Here is a 20,108-nt window from a genome sequence, read left to right as displayed (position 1 = left end):
CGCCTTCTTCCCGGGAGCTAAATTGTATCGCGAGATTTCTGCCTGACTATTACTTGGGCCGCGGGGATATCCCAGCCTTTTCTTCCGCGCGGTTGGAGGACGTCGGCTATTTTTCCGGAGTTGGAGGACTGAAATCGGGAGGGTGGTGTGTGCAAATCTCCAGGACTCACGCACCAGGCCAGTCGCAGGTTTTGGCCCGAGGCCTGGGTTACGGGCAGCAAGTGCGCGGTTGGGGCCGGTGTGAGGCGGTTTTAGGTAGGTTGCCAAGAGGGCAAGGCCGTCTGGGCTTGTTGGGCAGGGGAGGCATTGCATATCTGGGGTTTCGGCCCCTGCGTTGTTCCGGAGGATTGAGCCTCGGAAGTCGGGCCGAGAGGGTGAAGGGATCACGGTTGCAGGCCACTCCGCGCCACGCGGCTGGTATGAGGCCCACAAACGTGGTTGTAGTGTGGGCGGGCTTCATTATATCTTGAGATGGAGGTGTTAAAACGTGTTGCAGACAAGTTTAACCTTCTTAACGTAATTTAAATGATTTAACCTTCATATGTGAGGTACCCATTGATAGCGCCGGTTTCCTGGATGTTAGGCGCTGCCCGGAGAGACGCGCTGGTGGTCACAGAATTAGCTCCGGGTAAAGCGCCGCTTTCTGCCCACGTGGCCTCTAAGAATTGCAGAATTCCAGCGGATGCATCGACACCCAAGTAGGAGTGTCTTCTAAACACTAAGAAAAAAGTGATTCTTGAGCTAGCTTTATTTTGATAATCCCTACTTTAAAAAAAAATTAACCACAGGTATACCATTAATGCATGGGGCCAAATTTTTGTTGAATTCCGTTTTTGAGCATTCGATATATAATGACTTCGTAGAATCCTGTACTTAAGCTAATAAGACGTACTACCAGAAAATTACCACAGGGGTCCATTGGGCATTTAACAAATCTGAGCTCTTGGTAACCTTATCGTTTTATATTTTAAATGTTTTGCTAGTTCATCCTAGGATTTATATGCAATGACTCATGTTAGGTCCCAAGAAGCTACAGAATGAGACAAGAGATTGACTAAGGCAAGTACAATAGTGAAATAAGTAGTTATCCTTCATTTTTGTTGCCATGCCTTTTTTTTTTTTTTTTTTTCTGAGACAGGGTCTTGTTCTGTCGTCCAGGCTGGGGTGCAGTGGTGCAATCTCGGCTCACTGCAACCTCCACCTCTGCTCAAGCGATCCTCCCGAGTGGCTGGGAGCACAGGCACGGGTCACCACACCTAGCCAGTATCTTAAGAATTTTTTGTAGAGACAAGGGTCTCCTTGTGTGCTGAGGCTCACTACATACAACTTCCACCTCCCAGGCTCAGGTATTCACCTACCTCAGCCTCCTGACCACAGGCGCGCGCCACTAGCCCGGCTAATTTTTGTATTTTTTGTAGAGACGGAGTTTCACCACGTTGCCCAGGTTGGTCTTGAGCTCCTGGGCTCAAGCGATCCGCCCGCCTCGACCTCCCAAAGTGCTGTGTTACACAGGCCTGAGCCACCCAGACCAACCTGTTTTTTCTTTTAGCTCACAAGAAGGAATCTTTTTTTTCTTCTTTTTTTGGCATGTTGTATACTCTACCATGGGGATGAAAACACAAAGAATTATGATAGTTTATTGAAAAAGGTTGAGAATTCAGAACTTGTCAGTTTCCACCAATAATGGCAAAGATACAGTATGACAAAGTTCAGTTACTTAAATGAATCTAGGAATGAAGAATCTAGGAATTATAATGGAGAGGTGATCAGGAGTTTAAAATGGTCTGTTGATTGGAGATCCTTTTCCTGGTTTATATAGGGCACATTTTGCCTTAGGAATTCCCTCTTTGATCTTGGAAAATGGTTTTTAATTTTACATTAATACTGTATTGGTAATTGCACGTTAGTAAGTGGCTAATGATAAAACTGTATTTTCTACTTATATTGAAAGATGCTTTTTTTGGAAGTGACAGTACTTTTTTGGAATCTTGTTCCATTGAATACATTTAGAGGGTAAAAACTGAAAGAACCTGTGAATAGAATTTCTGGATTTCTTTTTAAAGAAATTGATCTGAAATGGATAAGAAGCTTAACCCCGGCAAATGATTTTGCCTAAAATCAGTGGCATAGTCTGACCATGTTGAATACTATAGTAGATACTGTGTCAATATTTAGGGAAGCTTTGTCACATTTACTATATTTCATAATTTCAGAAAACTGTTATAAAACAAAGCAACTGATGGATAAATCAGGAATAGATTCTACTGACCATGTGACATCTGATGCTATGGAACTTGCAAATCAAAGGTAAGTGGGTTTTTACTGGAGAACTGAGTGGATTCAATCATATTTATTGTATCTGAATTATGAGAAATTATTTTATATAATGAGTGACAGTAAAGATGATTTTCAGGAATTGGGAAAGAAGGAAAACCAGATTGCACTGACCTTCCAGGTTTATCTAGTTAATGTAGATTGATAATAGCATTGCAAATACTTTAAATTCAAAATGTGAATATATTATAATGGGACACATTCTTCAAGAAAAAAATGTATTCTTTGGGTCATATTAGCATCTCTTCCAGACTACCTCTTCCTGTTTCTGTCTGGTAGGCTGTGTTTGTTTTACTCACTCTTAGCAGTGAACCGAACCATACAGCCTTTGTGGAGCTCATACACCATACAGCCTTTGTGGAGCTCATACGTTATCTTGAAAGATACATAGTTTTTTTCTAAGCTGAGCACAGTGGTGCATGCCATTAGTCCTAGCTAGCTACTTGGGAGGCTGAGTCAGGAGCATCCCTGGAGTTCCAGGAGTTTGAGGTTGCAGTGAGCTGTGATTGCACCACTGTACTCCAGTCTGGGTAACAGCAAGACGATGTCTACAAAACTCTTTTTAATAAGAGCTGTAGCTTTATGAGCTATTTAAGTAGGATGGTCAGCAGAAAGGCAGCTGGTTCTGAGCCCATCCTTTAAAAAATTTTTAATTCTGGATATGTTTTCCTGAGTTGGTCTTGGAAGAAATGTATATTTGGGACTGGGTATTACTGGTAATAAGCATTCAGTAAGAAAGGAAGAGGAAATTAATTTTTTTCTCATTTTTCTAGTGATAACTCTTCTGATAGCAGCTTATTTAAAACTCAGTGTATCCCTTACTCACCTAAACGGGGGAAAAGAAACCCCATTCGAAAATTTGTTCGTACACCTGAAAGTGTTCACGCAAGTGATTCATCAAGTGACTCATCTTTTGAACCAATACCATTGACTATAAAAGCTATTTTTGAAAGATTCAAGAACAGGAAAAAGAAGTACAAAAAAAAGAAAAAGAAGAGGTACCAGCCAACAGGAAGACCAAGGGGAAGACCAGAAGGAAGGAGAAATCCTATATCCTCACTAATAGATAAGAAGAAACAATTTAGAAGCAAAGGATCTGGCTTCCCATTTTTAGAATCAGAGAATGAAAAAAACCCGCCTTGGAGAAAAATTTTAACGTTTGAGGTGAGTCAGCATTTTATATATATGGCTACACATAACTCAGATGCCCAAAATGATTTGTTGGCCAGTTTAGAATTGTCTCAGATATGCTGGGAACACACTGTCTGCAATTTCGATACTCTTCTATACTGACTTCCCCCTAAAGTCCACCCCATCCTTTAACTGAAACTTGACTTGTATCTCTTCAATTACTACACTTTGGCCAGATTTAAAAGATAGTGCTCCAAGGCTCTTTGTATAAAATGCTTTGATCTCATCCCATCTCAGGTCTTAAACACAACCCTAAAACTCAGTAGGGATAATAAAAGCTCACATGAAATTATTTTTGCAGTAACCTAAACCAAAACCACACATGCCTTATGTTCAGTGGATACATTCTTAAGGCCTAGGTATTTCTAAGCCAGTCATCTGAAAAATACCCTAATACTTAGGAGTAGACTTCTTTTAAATATTTGAGAGTTGTATGTTGAATGAATGCAGAGTTTCAGGTTCTTGCCAGAACCTGAAATTTTATCTGGGAGGATTAATACATGTTAATCTCTTCAGTTAATCTCTTAAGGTGATTATAGTAAACATTAGAAATCTTATTCCTGTTTTTACATTTTAAAATGCCTTTAGTAAGTCCCAGGCATGACAAGATATGTAGTACTTCACTTTTCCTTTGTACCAGCTTAGGTAAGTTTATAATTGTAATGTGAATTTTAATAAACAGCATTTGATATATCCACAAGTGGGGAGTAGTTAAGATAGCAAATTCAGAGTCTTTGGTAAGGGGGGTGTTGAACATTGGCACTTGCTGGGTTGTGAAAGAAAAATCTTGACATACTTACGGTGTTTTTAATATATAGCAAGCTGTTGCAAGAGGATTTTTTAACTACATTGAAAAACTGAAGTATGAACACCACCTGAAAGAATCATTGAAACAAATGGATGTTGGTGAAGATTTAGAAAATGAAGATTTTGATAGTCGTAGATACAAATTTTTGGATGATGATGGATCCATTTCTCCTATTGAGGAGTCAGCGTAAGTGGAATCATATGAAATAGGTTATAAATTAAATTTTATGTTAATTGCTTCATTTTTTGCCTTTAATATAGTTATACTTAAATAATGAACAAAGATAGAGTATGACACTTGGGATTATTACAGTTGAGCCAAGCTTAGCACACAGTACATCTAGAATTCTCTAGAACACAGCATTCTCAAATTTTGTTTGCTTGACTAGTATTGCAGTTTCAGTTTTCAGAGTGGAATATACAGCTAATGAGGTCATAGAAGATTCTGTCATCTCAATGATGATAAATTTTAATGTTACAGAGCAGAGGATGAGGATGCAAAACATCTTGAAGATAATGAATGTGATATCAAATTGGCAGTAAGTGACTTTTCTGTTCCATTTTGGGAAGGCAGGAGTTGGTTGGTACAGAAGGAATTGTATTTAGTTTTTCTCTTACACTTCATTTAACTTTTGAAAAGCTCAGTAAGTTTACTGCAGGAAATGCAGGAAGGAAAATACTAATTTTTTAGAGACTTGATAAAGAACATGGGGTTTCCAGTACTATTTTTAATAAATAGCATTCTGATACGTAATATTGCTAGTTAGGATATCAAATGAAAAAATAAGCAGATGTTAATTTAGATTTTTAACATCTACATGTAGTCTCTAGGTTATCTGAAGTAATCCAGGGCACTCAGCTATATGTAATTACTAAGCCATTTGAGTTATTGCTTAATCCATGATTTTTTTGTTTGTTTGTTTTATGCAGGGGGATAGTTTCATAGTAAGTTCTGAATTCCCTGTAAGACTGAGTGTATACTTAGAAGAAGAGGATAATACTGAAGAAGCTGCTTTGTCTAAAAAGAGAGCTACAAAAGCTAAAAATACTGGACAGAGAGCCCTGAAAATGTGACAGGATCATGAATGTCAAAGGTGAAGCATATAGAAAAAACAACTTCATAGAAATGAATAAAGATGATAAATGTGGATATATATATATACCAGTCTGGTGGTGAAGAAATGCTGAAACCCAGAACTTTATAACAAAAAAAATTTCAACCCTGTGAAGAAGTTTGTGAAAGAAACTTGTGAAGTAGTAATAATTAGAAAAATAACCCATTAAAACACCAGAGAAAATACATAGAAAAATTTGAAAAATTGTCAGTTGATTTCTGAATAAGAGCTTGCAGGTGTCCTGTGAGTATTAAAACAGTGAAGTGTAGTGATTTTAATTTTGAAAAGAAAATCTTAGACAAAATAACTTGACACCCAACCATCTTCAAGAGGGTATTTGAAATGCTCTTATTCCAGCTTTGTTCAGACATGACAAAAGTGACCTCTCAGATGTTTAGTATTGTAATAACCTCATTTCCCTTCCCAAATTTAGAGTATCTTTAACACTTTTTTTTTTTTTTTTAAAGACAGTTCTTGATCTGTCACCCAGGCTGTAGTGCAGTGGTGCAGTCTTGGCTTACTGCAGCCTCTGTCTCCCAGGTTCAAGCAATTCTGCCACAGCCTCCTGAGTAGCTGGGATTATAGGCGTTAGCCACCACACCCAGCTAATGTTTGTATTTTTAGTAGAGACAGGGTTTCACCATGGTCTTGAACTCCTGACTTCAGGCGATCTGCCTGCCTTGGCCTCCCAAAGTGCTGGGATTACAGGCGTGAGCCACGGCACCTGGACTAATATTACTTTGAACTACCATTTTCACTTTATTAGTTCAAGAAAAGGCATACACATTTATTTAACATGGACACACAGGGAGAACCACAGTGATTACCCCAATGTTCATTATTTTGATCACCACGATAAAGCTGACTATGTAGTGCATTTTAGGACTGCACTTAACGTATGTTTTTGTTTAATGTGGACAAAGACTTATGGATAGGTGCAAAAAATAAATCCTCTTTTGCAACCCAGAACTCATTGTTCAGTATGAGTTTTGATACATATAAGAAGGGATATTATGATACCTGAGACAGTTATAAAGGTTGGTTCCAGGCCAGGTGCAATGGCTCAAGTCTGCAGTCCCCACATTGAGGTGGGAGTATTGCTTGAAACCAGGAGTTCAAGACCAGCCTGGGCATCTCCACAAAAATTGAAAAATTAGCTGGGTAATGGGGCATGTGCCTGTAGTTGGAGCTACTCAGAAAGGGGAGGTTGAGGCAAAAGGATTGAGCCCAAGAATTGGGGGCTGCACTGAACTTTGATGGCATCACTACTCCAGCCTGGGTAACAAAGACAGACACTGTCTCTTAAGAAAAAAAGGTTGATTCTAGGACTGTAGAATAGATAAACAGCATGGATATGAGGGAAATCCTCAGCAGTATTAATTTTGCATTCCAATTTCATGTTGACGATATATATGATGGCTTTTTGTTTTAAAGGCTTTTATCTTGAGAACATGATGTCTGGAGTTAAAGGTATGTCTCAATTTGAGTTGTCACATATTTATGTGTAGGAAACTATGTTGTCAGAGCAAGCAAGTTTCATTTTATTCAGAGACATTTCTACCATACTTTTAATTCCCAATTATATTGATTTCTGAAAAGAATCCTAGATTCTTCTTAGTGATGTGTCAGATTCATTTTAGTTGCAAGCATTAGAGGGTTCTGAATTTGTTAGTTTGTAGCAATAATCGGAACTTTGGAATTCCTACTTGAAGCCTACAACATTATTTTGTATTAATGTACAATCTAAAGTGAGGTAGAGGATTTTATGGTTTAATGCAAATATAGTATAATAAAAGATTACATAGGTCATAAGAATTCATAAATTTGAATGATGCAGAGTTTGATTAAAAGTTATATAATGCCAAAGTCATAACTTACAGACACATTTTCCTGTATTTTATAATGGATGACAACTAATTTTGAACCAAGAATTAAAATTTGCTGAAATCTTTGAAATGGGAAAACAACATCCTTTATTTGCAGTATTGAAGTTCATAACAAGAGTTATGCTTTAAACTTAAATCTTAAGTTTAAATCCTTTTCCTTTGGCTCATCTACAGGAGCTACTTGATGGTATTTATTTTTATTTTTCATTCCTCTGGCTCCTAAGCACAATGTGATTGTGAAATTATTGTTTTTGTAATTAAGGTGGTAGGAAGTTTTTACAGTTTGCAATATTGTAAGAGCATATTGCAGTTTCTGCTCATAATTTTTTCCTATGGAGTGTTAGACTTTGTTATTTATATATATAAATACTAGCTGGGCACAGTGGTGCCTGCGGTCCCCAGCTACTCTGGAGGCTAAGGCAGGATAATCCCTTGAGCCCAGTGGTTCGAGGCTACAATGAGATGTGATCCTGCCACATCTCACTGTAGCCTCAAACCCTTGGGCTCAAGCGATTCAGCAAGAATCACACGATTTTCAAAAGACACGGCAGATCCTGTGTCTTTAAAAAAAAAATCAAAACCTTGTAAATAGTGGTTGAGGTCTATCCCGATGGGGCTTTTCCTGTAGCCTGCACGTCGTTGGAAACGCCTCATAGAGTAACTCTGTGGTTTTACTTTACTCACAGGACTATTGTTAGGTCTGTGGGAAGGAACTACAAGACAGTTGCTAAAAGTTTTAACGTTATGAAAAACCAGATAATTTACTTTTTTACCTTAGGTATTGGCAAAAACCACACATCTGTACCATTCTTGAGTGATCGCTTAGGTAAGTTTTAATTGGTGACAGTATAATCTTTTGGGAAATATGATTACAGTTCAGATGATGAATTTAACTGTTCAACTGCTGAATGATAAGGGCATGAACTAAAACTTAATTCTGACAGAGCTGGATGTGGCTATATAAAACTGGATCTTAAATTTATACTTGGGTATTAGTTTTAATAACTGGAAATATATCCTTTCTAAATCTTTAATTGGTACTTTCTATAGGAATGAATGTGATTTGAACTCATTCATGTTGAGAGGTAAGTAAAATATTTAACTTTTAATAATCAAGGACTCAAAAGATGAAAAATAGAAATTAAGTACACCATCCCAGTATTTCAGGTATAACACAGAATTAGTAAGATACTGGCAAAAATGTTACTATATATTTGTATAGAGAAGGAAAATGAAGAGACTGCATGTCTAGACCTACCAAATGAAATTACCTGTGTTCTTTGCATTGTTATTGAACTGGCAGTTACACATACTTCATCCTAAAGTCACGTAAACCTGTATGGATATGTTGAATCAATAGGGATATGAATTACATTAAAAGAGGTTTGTGTAACTGGCAGTTTGAGCAACAATGAGCTTGACATTTGTAGTCTGCTTGATCTGTTAAGTTACATGTATATATTCCATTTGTAAGTTATATGGAGACTGGGCAAAGATTAGGAAAAGACTAGAGTTGTAGCTTAAAATACAGTTAATGCAGCTTATTACAGTGACAATTAGGAAAAAAGGTCAAATTATTGTACTTGTTAAAGGAACTTGAATTTGAGAGGTTTGTGAAAGCTTTTCTCAGTAGAAACATCGCACATTTGGGAATACGAATATGAATATGAATGTGACAGTTCAGTCATAATTGCACTGCATGGTATCTGCACTCAGCAGTTTACTCCTGCTAGGGTGTTCAAAGGTCAGTGCTATAGAAATTCAGTATCTGGCATCGTTGGTTTTCTTGGCTTTGTGCTTGTTAAACCTGGTATTTCTATTGATACAGTATTTGTATAGGTTCCTCAGTGTTCAGTTTGATATACTCTAAAATAGTAAGCAATGCTTTTCTTTTTCCAGGGTGTCAAATTGAGAACCAGGCAGATCCCCACCACCTACAATCAAAAGGTAAGATTCTCTGTTAATATTGATTCTGCTTGTTTCCCTCTATTGGTAGCATTGCCAGCGTAACAAGGACTTCGTACAAATACACTACTAAGCTTTAAAGAAACTTCTACAATGCCTCATTCTAGATGAGAATGGGCACTGCTGATCATCATGGTGTCCAAAAATAGTTAATGTGGCTAAATTGAGACAGGTTATGCTTCCATCACAGTATGCATATTGCAGTGGTGACAATGAGACCTGTAACATTTTGCCATGCTTATGAGTAAAATATGTGGGAGAAAAATGTTGACTTTTCAATATTAGAAACAATAAGTTTCTATTGTTTCTGTTATTATTTCGATATTTCGGTATGTTTCTGTGTTATTCTATATGTTATTTCTAAGTTTCTATGTTATTATTTAGGTAATAAGGAATTTTCAGCTCTTAATAGGACCACTTTCTTTTGTATGCTATCTATTGACTGAAACATTGTAATGTACATGACTGTGTCTTGGATCAGGTGTCAAAATATTTGTACTTTGTACAATTCAACTTCTAGGACCCTAAAGCAAATTGGTTGAAGAAATTAGATCCCAAAGATTCTTGGTAAGTTAATTCATTACTTAAAAGGCCATGCAGGTTATTTATCTAGTAATGCTATTGCAACATTTGTCACCACTTAGGAGTAAAAAAAGACTAGACTTACATTATTACGTGTTTAAACTTGATTATTAATGATGTTATGATGATGGGCGAAATGTTCAACTGCTCTGAATGGGCTGAATGAAAATGGCCTTTCTGAACATCCATTTACATTAAATATTCCATTGTATTTGAAGGTAAAAAGTTAACCAGAAACATGATCATAGAGCAAATTCGGATGTGAATGGGCATGGGATTATTGTTTTTAAAAAATACCTCTTGGTTTAAATAGCTATTTTAAGCATGGAATTTTCAATACCTTAGTTGGGGTGCCAGGTTTTAGGATAATTTGGAACCTAAGCAACCTCATTCTGAGATAGATTTCTGTACTTAATAAATATAAATTTGAAATTCACATTTTTCCATAGGTGAATTTTGAAGTCTTCATCAGTATACCCATATTAAAAGGAGATGACAGAAGCCAAAGTAATTATGGCAAGTAATGGTTTTTATCTTAACCATAAGTTATTTGCTCGAGGGTATAATGGTCATTACCAAGGCTTTTAGAATGCAGTTTCTCATTTGCTGTGGACATGACCATAAAAAAATTTCCCAGTAGGTTTTCTATCTGCTACTTTGCTAGCAATCAGCTTATTGGGAACAGTTGATTAACTGTAATAGAAATGCAATGCAAATACAATGTGAATCACGTGATTTTTTTTTTTCTAATAACTTTCATCAGTAATCAATGAAATTTTAAAATTCTGCTAGATCTCTTGAATCATGCAAATGTGCTTTGCCTTTGTATTGTAACCCTTGTGGGATGCTAATAACCAAGCAGTCTGTAGTAGAGTTAACTCGGGCTGGTTCTAGGACTCATTCATGTTCACTCGCTGTACAATCATCTCTGGAAATGTAAAATTTACTTTTATATTGTTATGTAGGGCTGACAGGACAGCTGGATCAGTTTCATTAAAAAGGTATGTATGCATTAGAAAAGACATTTGTATAGGTCATTTCAAAGAGGGCTCATGAGGCTGTGAAACCCAGAGCTCTTAACGCTGTGACCAAAGATGAAAGTTCTCTATAGGATGCCATAGCACTCCTATGTTTGGTGCTATGTTTTCCTGAGGAGATATAAAACTTAATAATCCACGATTGTTGCCATGTGAGAGTTTTAAAGGTTAATCAAAATTTCTCTTCTTCAGGGCAAACTTGAAGATCTTTTGACTCCAGCTTTTTAGGGGATCTAAAGTGACCTTGATGGACAGTGGAAGAAATCACAACATGGAATTCCTTGAATAAAAATTTATTGACTTTAAATAATTTTGTCTAATGCTACATATACACAATTTAAAAAAACCTCTTTACACTGTTTCTAGAAAGTCAGCATGTATTTCTGGCTCGAAGTTTCTCTAGTGTTTTCTGTGGAAGGAATAAAAATTTAGTAGTTTCAGTTGTGTACTTCAGGCTTGAAAAATTAAGTCCTTCCCCCTCAGTTACACTCACCTTATGGAATTCTTTTGCCCTTGCTCTGTTTTGGGCATAAGCCTCTTGTTTTGCTTTTTCTTCCTTTTGTTGTTTCACTTCAGCTAGTTGATTGTATAACCTGTAAAGAACTTACATAGAATTAGAGACAAACATTGCAAAAAGTGAATCACTAAAAAGAAATAAAATAAAAATAAAATCAACCTTACCTTAGACCCCTTTGGTGCCTTAGAACCTGTGTGGTCTTTCTGTCTTCAGGAAAAGATGCTCTGACTTTATTCACGCCCTTTAGACGACTCACAGATGAACCTGAGGAAAGAAAAATGAAATCAAGTTGTAATCAGAAGGCTTTAAACATTTCAGGGAGTTGTTGAAGATTTTAAAAATTCAACATACTTATAGATGGTTTCTCTTTAACTGTTTTGATATGAGAATTTTCAGAGAGACGAATTTTATTCCTTATTTCTTTCTCCCTCTGGTGGGATCTCTCCATAAATGATTTTTTTCTCTTTATAAATGCTTCTTGTAAGCTCCCTGGTATAGGTGTAAACCTTTGAGGGGTGTCTGTTGGGGGGAAAAGAAATTTATGACAGAAATAGGCAAAGCATCTACTTCCCATTAGAAGTGTGGAGACCATTCAAGGCTTACCAGTAGATGCTGTCCTTGGTTTTTCTATGGAAAGTTCTGATACAGCTGGATAATCTGAGGCTTCTGTTTCTGATACAAGAGGCAGAAACTCACTCACCTAATGGCAAGAAAGTTGCATGTTTTATTCAACTTTTTAAATGCGCACCACCCCCGCCGCCTTTTTTTTTTTAAGAAGAGGTCTTGCTCTGTTGTCAGATTAGAATGCAGCGGTATGATCACAGCTCACTGAACCCTCAGTTTTCGCTGGGTCTACAGAGACCCGCCACCATGCCTCATTTTTGTATTTTTTAAGTGACTGGGTTTTGCCTTGTTGCCCAGGCTGGTTTTGAACTTCTGGGCTCAGGCTCTACTGCCCTCACACCTCTAGGCCTCTGTTTAGATAGCTTTATTCTTACTGCCTCCCTACTACTGTAGTAAAATTACCAGTTGTTCTGAAGTCATTTTTCAATATCTTGGAATAAGTTTACGTAAAACTTCCAACTTGGCTCTGTACTTCTGCCAGTCTCGGAGACAGCCATAAATTGGAGTGGGGATTAAAAGAAAATGCAGTGGTTGACAGAATAGTGAAAAAGTTTAAGACAAATTGAGAGTTGGTGGGGGTGTCAGGTTAGTTAAATCCATAGCATAATTCCCTCCAATGAGTACCTTCTGATAAGTTGTAAGAGACAATCAACTGGTTTGCTCGTAATGGGATAAAATGGAATGCTTATTAAATTTACCCAAAAGCTGTTTTTTGCTTCATTCTCACTCTTTTCTTCTAGGGTTAAATTTGCAAAATCCGTTTCAGCAATACTGATATCACTGGTGCTTACTAAAGTTAGTTCTGGTTCTTCCATTATACCATGGCCAGTTTCTGTTTCCTGTGAACCATAATTAAAAGGAAAACCACGTCAAAATAGCCTTAAAACACTTAAAACTAATAATTTTGTATATAATGCATTTTTTGCAAGTGTATATAAATGTGAAAATGGAAGAAAAAAAGCAGTAATTGGCAAAGAGCAACAGATCAGATTTCCTTAGGTTTCTGTAACTCCAGCATTCAGTTGTAGAAATAACTGGAGTCAACTTTGGGGAAGAGATGAAATAGTGTGACAATGGACTGCAAGTATCTACCACAATGATTACAAACCTAAATGCTTGTAGTGTTGGGCAAAAAATACAAATGCAGGTTGGCTGGGGCTGTGCAGAACTGTATCCTGTCTAAAGGGAGCAGGGGTTGACTGGGCTGCTGCCAAATGTGGGCCACTGACAGCCAACAGATTATAAGTGTTTCAAAGGAAGTATCTAAACACTGAACAAGAACAAAAGCAGCCAAATAAAACTAAACATGGTTTAGTTGTAATTCTTATTTTCAATCTGTTGTGCTTATTTGTGGAAGGATAAACTGCACATACTGCTAGATGAAAACCAGTCACCAGTTGACTGGTGTTAAAAGCAAGCAGATTATAAGTTGCTTAGTATGAGGAGCAGGGTTCCAATACTTATTCCAATAATGGATTACATTGCATGAGGCTCAACACTGAAAGTGCTGAAGCACAGGCAGAACCACCATTTTTCAGGGAAGTTGAAGAAAGGATATCTGAATTGGAAGAAAAAGGATCTTTTGTAAAATACAATCAGAAGACAGCTTTCAAATTTTTAAGTTTCTTCATTATGCTGGATATTTCCAGTGATCACAAGGAATATTAACAAGTAGTTTTGCTTGTATTTTGTTTCAGGTTTTTCCTGCCAGGCATTGTGGTGTGTCCAAGCTACTTGGGAAGTTGAGGCAGGAGGATCCCTTGATCCTAGGAGTTTGAGTTCAGCCTGGGTAACACAGTGAGATCTTCATCTCTAATATTAAAAGAAAAATATTTTTTCCCAAAAAGGAACTTAAATGTTATTTATACAACACTGATTTCACTTACCCAGACTGGTATAGAGCTCTGTAATGAAAATGATCCAGAACTTGTAAAAAGCTCTGAATGACCTAGTTGAGATAGTTTTTTGGTGATTTTTGGAATGTCTGTTTCAGCTAAATTCTGAAAACATTTTTCATTTTGAGTAGTTAAGGAATATGGTGCCTGAATTGAAGTCCCCATCTCCACTGTTCTTAAACATAATCGAGAGTCAATTTCCTCTATCTGTGGATTTATGTCTAAAACCCTACAGGTTTCATTTTTATTATCTTCAGTGAGTCCTTGACTTTGTAAAATTGTAACAACCCCTCTTTTTGATAGTTCTTCAAAGCCCATCCTTTCCTTTCTGCTTTCTAGTTGGTGTTTTATTGAGCACTCACTAGAGTTAGAACCACATGGAGTGCTATGCTGTATATTTAACTGATCAAATACATTAGCTTCATCAGATGAACTGTAGACTGAACTTAAGTTTCCTACAGAAAGCTGGAAATGAACACTTTTTTTCTTGTTTTGTAGTATTTCAGTATGTTCTTCAGAGGAGTAGTTCTGATTTTTCATGCCTTGGGAAGAATCCCTTGCTTCAATGCTAAAAATACTTGGTAGATCAGCATGCTGGCTCTCCTCCTGTGAAGAATATTCTGGCAGAAGCTGTTCAAAACATTGTTCAGATCCTGCATTAAGAAATTTAAAAACCAGTTAATCATTGTTACATGTTGTAAAACTTGGATACTGACGGTCTAATAGTTTGTCATTCAATTGCAATTTTAGGCATACAAGTTGATGTGTATAAACATGAATACAAAGATAAGGATGGTCACAGTGATTTCTCAAACTACAGCTCACGCCAAGTTTTTTTTTTTCTATTAATATTTAATAAGGGCAATATGGCTATAAACTGAAGATGTTTTTCCTTTGTAAGAAGTGAATATGATTTTAATAATAGAAAAGAGAATAAAGCATCCGTGTGTCTTTATGTGTATATATAATTTGTACATCCTTGTGCATCTCAATTATGTATGTATGTATATATAATTGTACAAAAAGCTCAAGAAGAATACTTGTTTTCTATGTTGTCAGGCTGGTCTTGAACTCCTGGGCTCCAGGGATCCTCCTGCCTCAGCCTTCCAAAGTGCTAGGATTACAGGCGTGAGCCACTATACTTGGCCTAAGAATACTTTTTAAAACGGCTGGGTGTGGTGGCTCACGCCTGTAATCCCAGCACTTTGGGAGGCCAAGATGGTGGATCATGAGGTCAGGAGTTCAAGACCAGCCTGACCAACATAGTGAAACCCTGTCTCTACTAAAAATAGAAAATTAGCTGGGTGTGGTGGCACATGCCTGTAATCCCAGCTACTTAGGAGGCTGAGGCAGGAGAATCGCTTGAACCCTGGAGGCAGAGGTTGCGGTGAGCCGAGATCGTGCCATTGCACTCCAGTCTGGGTAACAAGAGTGAAACTCAGTCTCCAAAACAAAACAAAACAAAAAACCAAAAAAAAAAAAAAAAAAAAAAACGTAAACTGTTAACTATCATATAATGATTGAGGTAAGGAAATTGAGGAACAAGAGGCAACACTTTTCCTTTTATTTGATAATGTTCAGTATTGTTTAAAAAAAATGCATGTATTACTTCTGTAATTTAAATACTTTTTTTAACACCCAGGATAGGGGTGAGAACAGGGGTGAAGACAAACCAAGAGGTGCTAGGCTTAATTTCTAAGGAAATGGATGTAAAAAATCATGAAAACATTAACTTTTTCTGACTTAGTCGTACATACCCCCAATATTTTCTGTAGCAAAACTGTGTGCTCCAACATGAGCCAAGTTAGTGTCAGGTTGCTGATTCGGGCTTGTGTTAAGAGAAGAATGCATGCTGGTCCTCCTCAGCGCTGTGAAATAAACTGTACTTTTGGATGATCCAGTAGCACAGTGGCTTTCAGATGAAGAATCTGATCTCTGGCAGGAAACAAAAGGGAAAGGCTGAAATACTGATTAGGTATTACCAATTGACTCAATAATCACTGTGTTCCTTTGGTATTACTCTTCCTTCATTACCACTTTACTATGACAGTAATGATTTGCTTTTTCAAATCCGGTTCTTTTCAATCAATATGAAAGAGACTTTAAAATGTCAGGCTATCAGGAAGTGGAAGCAGAAAGACTCAGGTTTAAATCTCAGCTCCTTTGACTGTGTAGGAAGATACTTGAAATTTTGCAAAATTGTATTTACCTTACTGTTTAAATATGTTCCACAATTAAAAGTTGTTATCAAGCCTTTTATGGCATCATACTCCCTAGGTGGAGATAGGTAGATAGGACAAACAAAATTCTAATGCAGCTGTTTTCTTTTTTTTTTTGGAGACGGGGTCTCACTATGTTGTCCAGGCTGGAGTGCAGTGGCATGATCTCAGCTCACTGCAACCTCTGCCTCCCAGGTTCAAGTGGTTCTCAGTCTCCCAAGTAGCTGGGACTACAGGCATGCCACCACACCCAACTGATTTTTGTGTTTTTTTTTTTAGCAGAGACGGGGTTTCACCATGTTGGCCAGGCTGATCTCAAACTCCTGTCCTCAAGCAATCCACCTGCCTCAGACTCCCAAAGTGCTGAGATTATAGGTGTGAGCCAACCACACCTGGCCCAATGCAGCTGTTTTCAAACTTGGTTCCACATTAGAATCACTTGGGGAGCTTAAAAAATAATAATAATAATTAATACTATCCGAGCACTCCCAGAGACTCTGCTTTAATTGGTCTAGGGTGTAGTCTGGGCAAGAGGATGTATTTATTTATTTATTTATTTATTTATTTTTATTTAAGTTTTCCATGTGATTCTTTTTTTCTGTTTCTTTTTTTAAAGACAGGGTCTGGCTCTGTCACCCAGACTGGAGTGTAGCGGCACAATCTCAGCTCACTGCAGCCTCTGTCTCCTGGGCTCAAGCGGTCCTCCCACCTCAGCCTCCCGAGTAACTGGGACTCCAGGTGCCCACCACCAGGACTGGCTAATTTTTGTATTTTTAGTAGAGACAAGGTTTTGCCATGTTGGCCAGGCTGGTCTCAAACTCTGGGCCTCAAGTGATCTGCCCGCCTTGGGCTCTTAAAGTGCTGGGATTACAGGCATGAGCCACTGTGCCCGGCTTTCCATGTGATTCTAGGTTAAGGTTTAGAAGAACTCTTGTTCCAGTAGGAGAAATGCCTTAAAACTATTTTTAGATATTCACTGCAATGGGACATCTGCTTTAATATACCTGGTAAAAGTCTCTGTTGTCTGGAGAAATCCCAGAGGATGATGATGATAAGTCAAAATCTGGATGTGGTTCTAAGGGTTTAAACAGCTGATGATGCAAATTAGGAAAAATGTGTTCCAATTCTGGAAAGTCAAGGTCAACTGTTGGAATTTTTGAGGGAAAAAAACCATAAATTTATTTTTAAGGTAAACACTAGAAAAGGAATATTAAGAACATATTCATAAAAGCTTATTTTCAGGTAACTCCAGTGTAACAAAAACTTCAGTTTTCCCCCCATAATCAGCAGATGCTTTAAAGTTAAGTCCTATCATGATTATTTCAAAGGTCCAAAAATATGGATCCTCTCAGTGACCAAAACTTTTTAAGTTTTATTTTTAGAGAAATTTAATTTTACATTTTTTTTTTTTTTTTTTTTTTAAATAGAGATGGGGTCTCAGTGTTGCCCAGGCTGGTCTTGAAATCCTGGGTTCAAGCAATCCTCCTGCTTCAGCCTCCCAAAGTGCTAGGATTACAAGTATGAACAAACTTTTGACAAATACAAATTTCTATTTCTATAGCCTTATGAGGCCAATTAGGATCAACAGGACATATGTAACCATTGCTTCAGTATAAGCTTAAAAAAGGAAAAAGTCCCACTGTATTCAGTGTTACTATGGGCCAGACATTGTGCTTTATGTGCACTATCTCATTTAATCTCTAACATTCCTCAAAGATGAAAAAGTAACTTGCCCTTGGTTTTACAGCTAGGAAATGGTCAGGCTATGACTCAAATCCACAACTGATTTCTGAGCTCCTGCTCTTATTTATCAGTAATACTGTCTCAGCCGTAATAGTTAACTCTGCAATGGTAAAGGAAGATTTGCTAATTAATCTCCTGTACACGTGCCTCAGTGAGTCTAACTGGTTCCAGATCCCCTTTCTCACTAAATGCCCTCAATATTTTCTGTGGTATAACGGTGTTGTAGCAGGCCATAAGAACTTGAAGCTCAAACAATCACTGCATAAAATTAAAAATGACGAAAGGTGAAAACTTAAAAAATAATTTTACCCCGTAAATCTGTTTTTTCAGGTATCAAATTTGCTTCATTAATGTACTTGTCTATCATTTGCCCAAAGTGTGTGTGACCACATGTAGTTTCATCCACTGCAGGCAACAGAGATTTATGAACGTCTGAAGAGTTCCGCCACTGATAAATATCTTGTGTTGAAGGAACTATGGAACTTATGTTTGTTTCCTGTTCTTTACTGGCAGTAGATTCTTGCTTGCTATCATCCATGTGCTCTGAAAATGACTCTGAAAATTGAGTTTAATGAAAATATGTAAATAGGTCAGGCGTGGTGGCTCACGCCTGTAATACCAGCACTTTGGGAGGCCGAGGGGGGTGGATCATGAGGTCAAGAGATGGAGACCATCTCGCCAACATGGTGAAACCCCGTCTCTACTAAAAATACAAAAATCAGCTGGGCGTGGTGGTGCACACCTGTAGTCCCAGCTACTCTGGAGGCTGAGGCAGGAGAGCCGAGATCACGCCATTGCACTCCAGCCTGGCGACAGAGCAAGACTCCATTTAAAAAAAAAAAAAAATGTAATTGACAGAGACACTATATTCCTTTTAATGTAATATTCCTTATACACATACTGTACTGGGTACTTCCTTACAGACATATTTTAGTGGAGAGGCATGGTGATACATGTTGTTAAGAGATCAGTACAATCATGAAATTTGCTCAGCTAGGTTTCCACTGAATGGAAAAATATATTAGCAACTGCTTCTCAAAAGTGTTGTTGGGGATCCACAGAGCATCCTTGTTACTTCCAGTAATGTTTAGAATACCATACACTCCAATCTTTTGCTGGGTGTGAATATTTTATTTTATTTTTTGAGACAGGGTTTCACTATGTTGCTCAGGCTGGAGTGCAGTGGCGCGATTGTGGCTCATTGCAGCCTTGACCTCCCAGGCTCAAGCGATCCCCTTACCTCAGCCTCCTGAGTAGCTGGGACTACAGGCACATACCACCACACCTGGCTAACTTTTGTATTTTTTGTAGAGATGGGGTTCTACCATGTTACCCAGGATGGTCTCAAACTTCTGGGCTCAAGTGATCCTCCCACCTCAAGGTGCTGGGATTACAGGCATGAGCCACCACGCCCAGCCATACTTTACTTTTGAAATTTAGAGGAACAGTTCCCCAAGGTGTATCACGAAAAACCAATGCTTCCTTCCATCACTGTACTGCAACTCAACTGGTGCTGGTCTTTCAACTTATTTATAAACATTTTGACCTTATTACCTGGATCTGTAAGGCTCAAATCTGTGTTTTCATAACTTAAAAGGCTTCCAGTGGAAACGGTTACTGAAGATAATGGCTCATGAGAAAGTGTTTTAGCCTATAAATTAAGGGGAATATCAGATCACAATGTAGCAAGTAGTATGTAGGAAAACCCCAAATCACCAACCCCAGCAGTTGTCATTTCTGAGCTCAGGTCAAGTGTAGAAACCTTCATAGTTACAAAGATCAGTAGTAAAACCTTTTCATCATTGCCCAGAAATGATTAGGCTTTCATAGACATACATACGCACCCCCCCACCCTCAATCTCATTCATTCCTACAGCTGTTATCTTTATAAACACATGTGCATGCACACACACACACATACACACACCCACACACACACACTCCCAACATATGCCCTTATTGTTTTACATTGTTTTATAGTTTTGCTTCTCAGAACTGTAGAGATCATGCATCAGGTAGACTGGAAAGCCTTCTGATGCTCAGATTTGGCTAGTTTCATCATTGATCCACTTCAGTAAAAGCAGATCTCAGATAATATGGACTTTAATGTTATAATATAGCTTCTGTAAACTAAACAGAAGACAATTATCAAAGCCAAACAGCTCTAAAAATCGAGTGAACATTAAGACATTA

At 37.7% G+C, this 20,108-nt stretch overlaps 2 protein-coding genes and 10 non-coding genes across 23 annotated transcripts in view; 9 read left to right on the top strand and 3 right to left on the bottom strand.

Moving 5' to 3' along the window:
* The first annotated feature begins 17 nt into the window (after positions 1 to 17).
* Positions 18 to 11,604, top strand: LOC105484351 (TATA-box binding protein associated factor, RNA polymerase I subunit D). Of its 6 annotated transcripts, XM_071075454.1 has the most exons (14): positions 18 to 255; positions 2,214 to 2,307; positions 3,108 to 3,498; positions 4,344 to 4,519; positions 4,814 to 4,871; positions 5,263 to 5,426; positions 6,882 to 6,917; positions 8,112 to 8,159; positions 8,384 to 8,418; positions 9,233 to 9,280; positions 9,819 to 9,865; positions 10,330 to 10,396; positions 10,846 to 10,881; positions 11,110 to 11,604. In XM_071075454.1, the coding sequence occupies exons 2-6, from the start codon at positions 2,240 to 2,242 to the stop codon at positions 5,404 to 5,406; spliced, it is 837 nt and encodes a 278-aa protein (XP_070931555.1). In that variant the 5' UTR covers positions 18 to 255; positions 2,214 to 2,239; the 3' UTR covers positions 5,407 to 5,426; positions 6,882 to 6,917; positions 8,112 to 8,159; positions 8,384 to 8,418; positions 9,233 to 9,280; positions 9,819 to 9,865; positions 10,330 to 10,396; positions 10,846 to 10,881; positions 11,110 to 11,604. The 6 variants fall into 6 exon arrangements, with proteins under 6 accessions (XP_070931555.1, XP_070931554.1, XP_070931552.1 ...); XM_071075453.1 differs by having other exon boundaries at positions 8,112 to 8,418; XM_071075451.1 differs by having other exon boundaries at positions 6,882 to 8,418.
* On the top strand, positions 6,334 to 6,460 carry LOC112427183 (small nucleolar RNA SNORA40). Its single transcript, XR_003018662.1, has one exon. It is a non-coding gene; the product is annotated as a small nucleolar RNA SNORA40 (small nucleolar RNA).
* On the top strand, positions 7,928 to 8,059 carry LOC112427180 (small nucleolar RNA SNORA18). The gene has a single exon (XR_003018659.2). It is a non-coding gene; the product is annotated as a small nucleolar RNA SNORA18 (small nucleolar RNA).
* LOC112427184 (small nucleolar RNA SNORD5) lies at positions 8,208 to 8,279 on the top strand. The gene has a single exon (XR_003018663.1). It is a non-coding gene; the product is annotated as a small nucleolar RNA SNORD5 (small nucleolar RNA).
* On the top strand, positions 9,025 to 9,163 carry LOC112427176 (small nucleolar RNA SNORA8). The gene has a single exon (XR_003018655.1). It is a non-coding gene; the product is annotated as a small nucleolar RNA SNORA8 (small nucleolar RNA).
* LOC112427178 (small nucleolar RNA SNORA1) lies at positions 9,393 to 9,528 on the top strand. Its single transcript, XR_003018657.1, has one exon. It is a non-coding gene; the product is annotated as a small nucleolar RNA SNORA1 (small nucleolar RNA).
* LOC112427175 (small nucleolar RNA Z40) lies at positions 9,995 to 10,067 on the top strand. The gene has a single exon (XR_003018654.1). It is a non-coding gene; the product is annotated as a small nucleolar RNA Z40 (small nucleolar RNA).
* Positions 10,447 to 10,567, top strand: LOC112427179 (small nucleolar RNA SNORA32). Its single transcript, XR_003018658.1, has one exon. It is a non-coding gene; the product is annotated as a small nucleolar RNA SNORA32 (small nucleolar RNA).
* On the top strand, positions 10,912 to 11,044 carry LOC112427177 (small nucleolar RNA SNORA25). Its single transcript, XR_003018656.2, has one exon. It is a non-coding gene; the product is annotated as a small nucleolar RNA SNORA25 (small nucleolar RNA).
* LOC105484349 (centrosomal protein 295) overlaps positions 11,195 to 20,108 on the bottom strand; it is a 70,240-nt gene continuing 61,326 nt past the window's right edge. For 3 of the 7 annotated variants that reach the window (XM_024793618.2, XM_024793616.2, XM_024793620.2), the window contains 10 exons: positions 19,470 to 19,566; positions 18,225 to 18,470; positions 17,177 to 17,316; positions 15,711 to 15,888; positions 13,945 to 14,606; positions 12,757 to 12,897; positions 12,038 to 12,134; positions 11,786 to 11,953; positions 11,599 to 11,698; positions 11,195 to 11,510 (listed from right to left, as the gene is read on the bottom strand). In XM_024793618.2, the coding sequence (XP_024649386.2) occupies positions 11,288 to 11,510; positions 11,599 to 11,698; positions 11,786 to 11,953; positions 12,038 to 12,134; positions 12,757 to 12,897; positions 13,945 to 14,606; positions 15,711 to 15,888; positions 17,177 to 17,316; positions 18,225 to 18,470; positions 19,470 to 19,566 (2,052 nt within the window). In that variant the 3' untranslated portion in view covers positions 11,195 to 11,287. Of the gene's footprint in view, positions 11,521 to 11,598; positions 11,699 to 11,785; positions 11,954 to 12,037; positions 12,135 to 12,756; positions 12,898 to 13,944; positions 14,607 to 15,710; positions 15,889 to 17,176; positions 17,317 to 18,224; positions 18,471 to 19,469; positions 19,567 to 20,108 lie in introns of all 7 variants that reach the window. The other 4 variants (XM_024793621.2, XM_024793617.2, XM_024793619.2 and 1 more) reach the window with 3 other exon arrangements.
* On the bottom strand, positions 19,654 to 19,723 carry LOC112427181 (small nucleolar RNA U2-30). The gene has a single exon (XR_003018660.1). It is a non-coding gene; the product is annotated as a small nucleolar RNA U2-30 (small nucleolar RNA).
* Positions 19,903 to 19,982, bottom strand: LOC112427182 (small nucleolar RNA U2-19). The gene has a single exon (XR_003018661.1). It is a non-coding gene; the product is annotated as a small nucleolar RNA U2-19 (small nucleolar RNA).

This window comes from Macaca nemestrina, chromosome 12 (genome assembly GCF_043159975.1).
Source record: "Macaca nemestrina isolate mMacNem1 chromosome 12, mMacNem.hap1, whole genome shotgun sequence".
Taxonomy (NCBI): Eukaryota; Metazoa; Chordata; class Mammalia; order Primates; family Cercopithecidae; genus Macaca; species Macaca nemestrina.
Note: the sequence above shows the minus strand (reverse complement) of the source record. Positions and strands in the feature narration are given on the sequence as shown.

Coding starts and splice junctions, on each gene's coding strand:
- LOC105484351 (XM_071075454.1), top strand. CDS start 2,240: ATGGATAAATCAGGAATAGATTCTACTGACCATGTGACATCTGATGCT. Junction 2,308..3,107: donor ATGGAACTTGCAAATCAAAG/GTAAGTGGGTTT, acceptor TCATTTTTCTAG/TGATAACTCTTCTGATAGCA. Junction 4,520..4,813: donor TCTCCTATTGAGGAGTCAGC/GTAAGTGGAATC, acceptor TTAATGTTACAG/AGCAGAGGATGAGGATGCAA.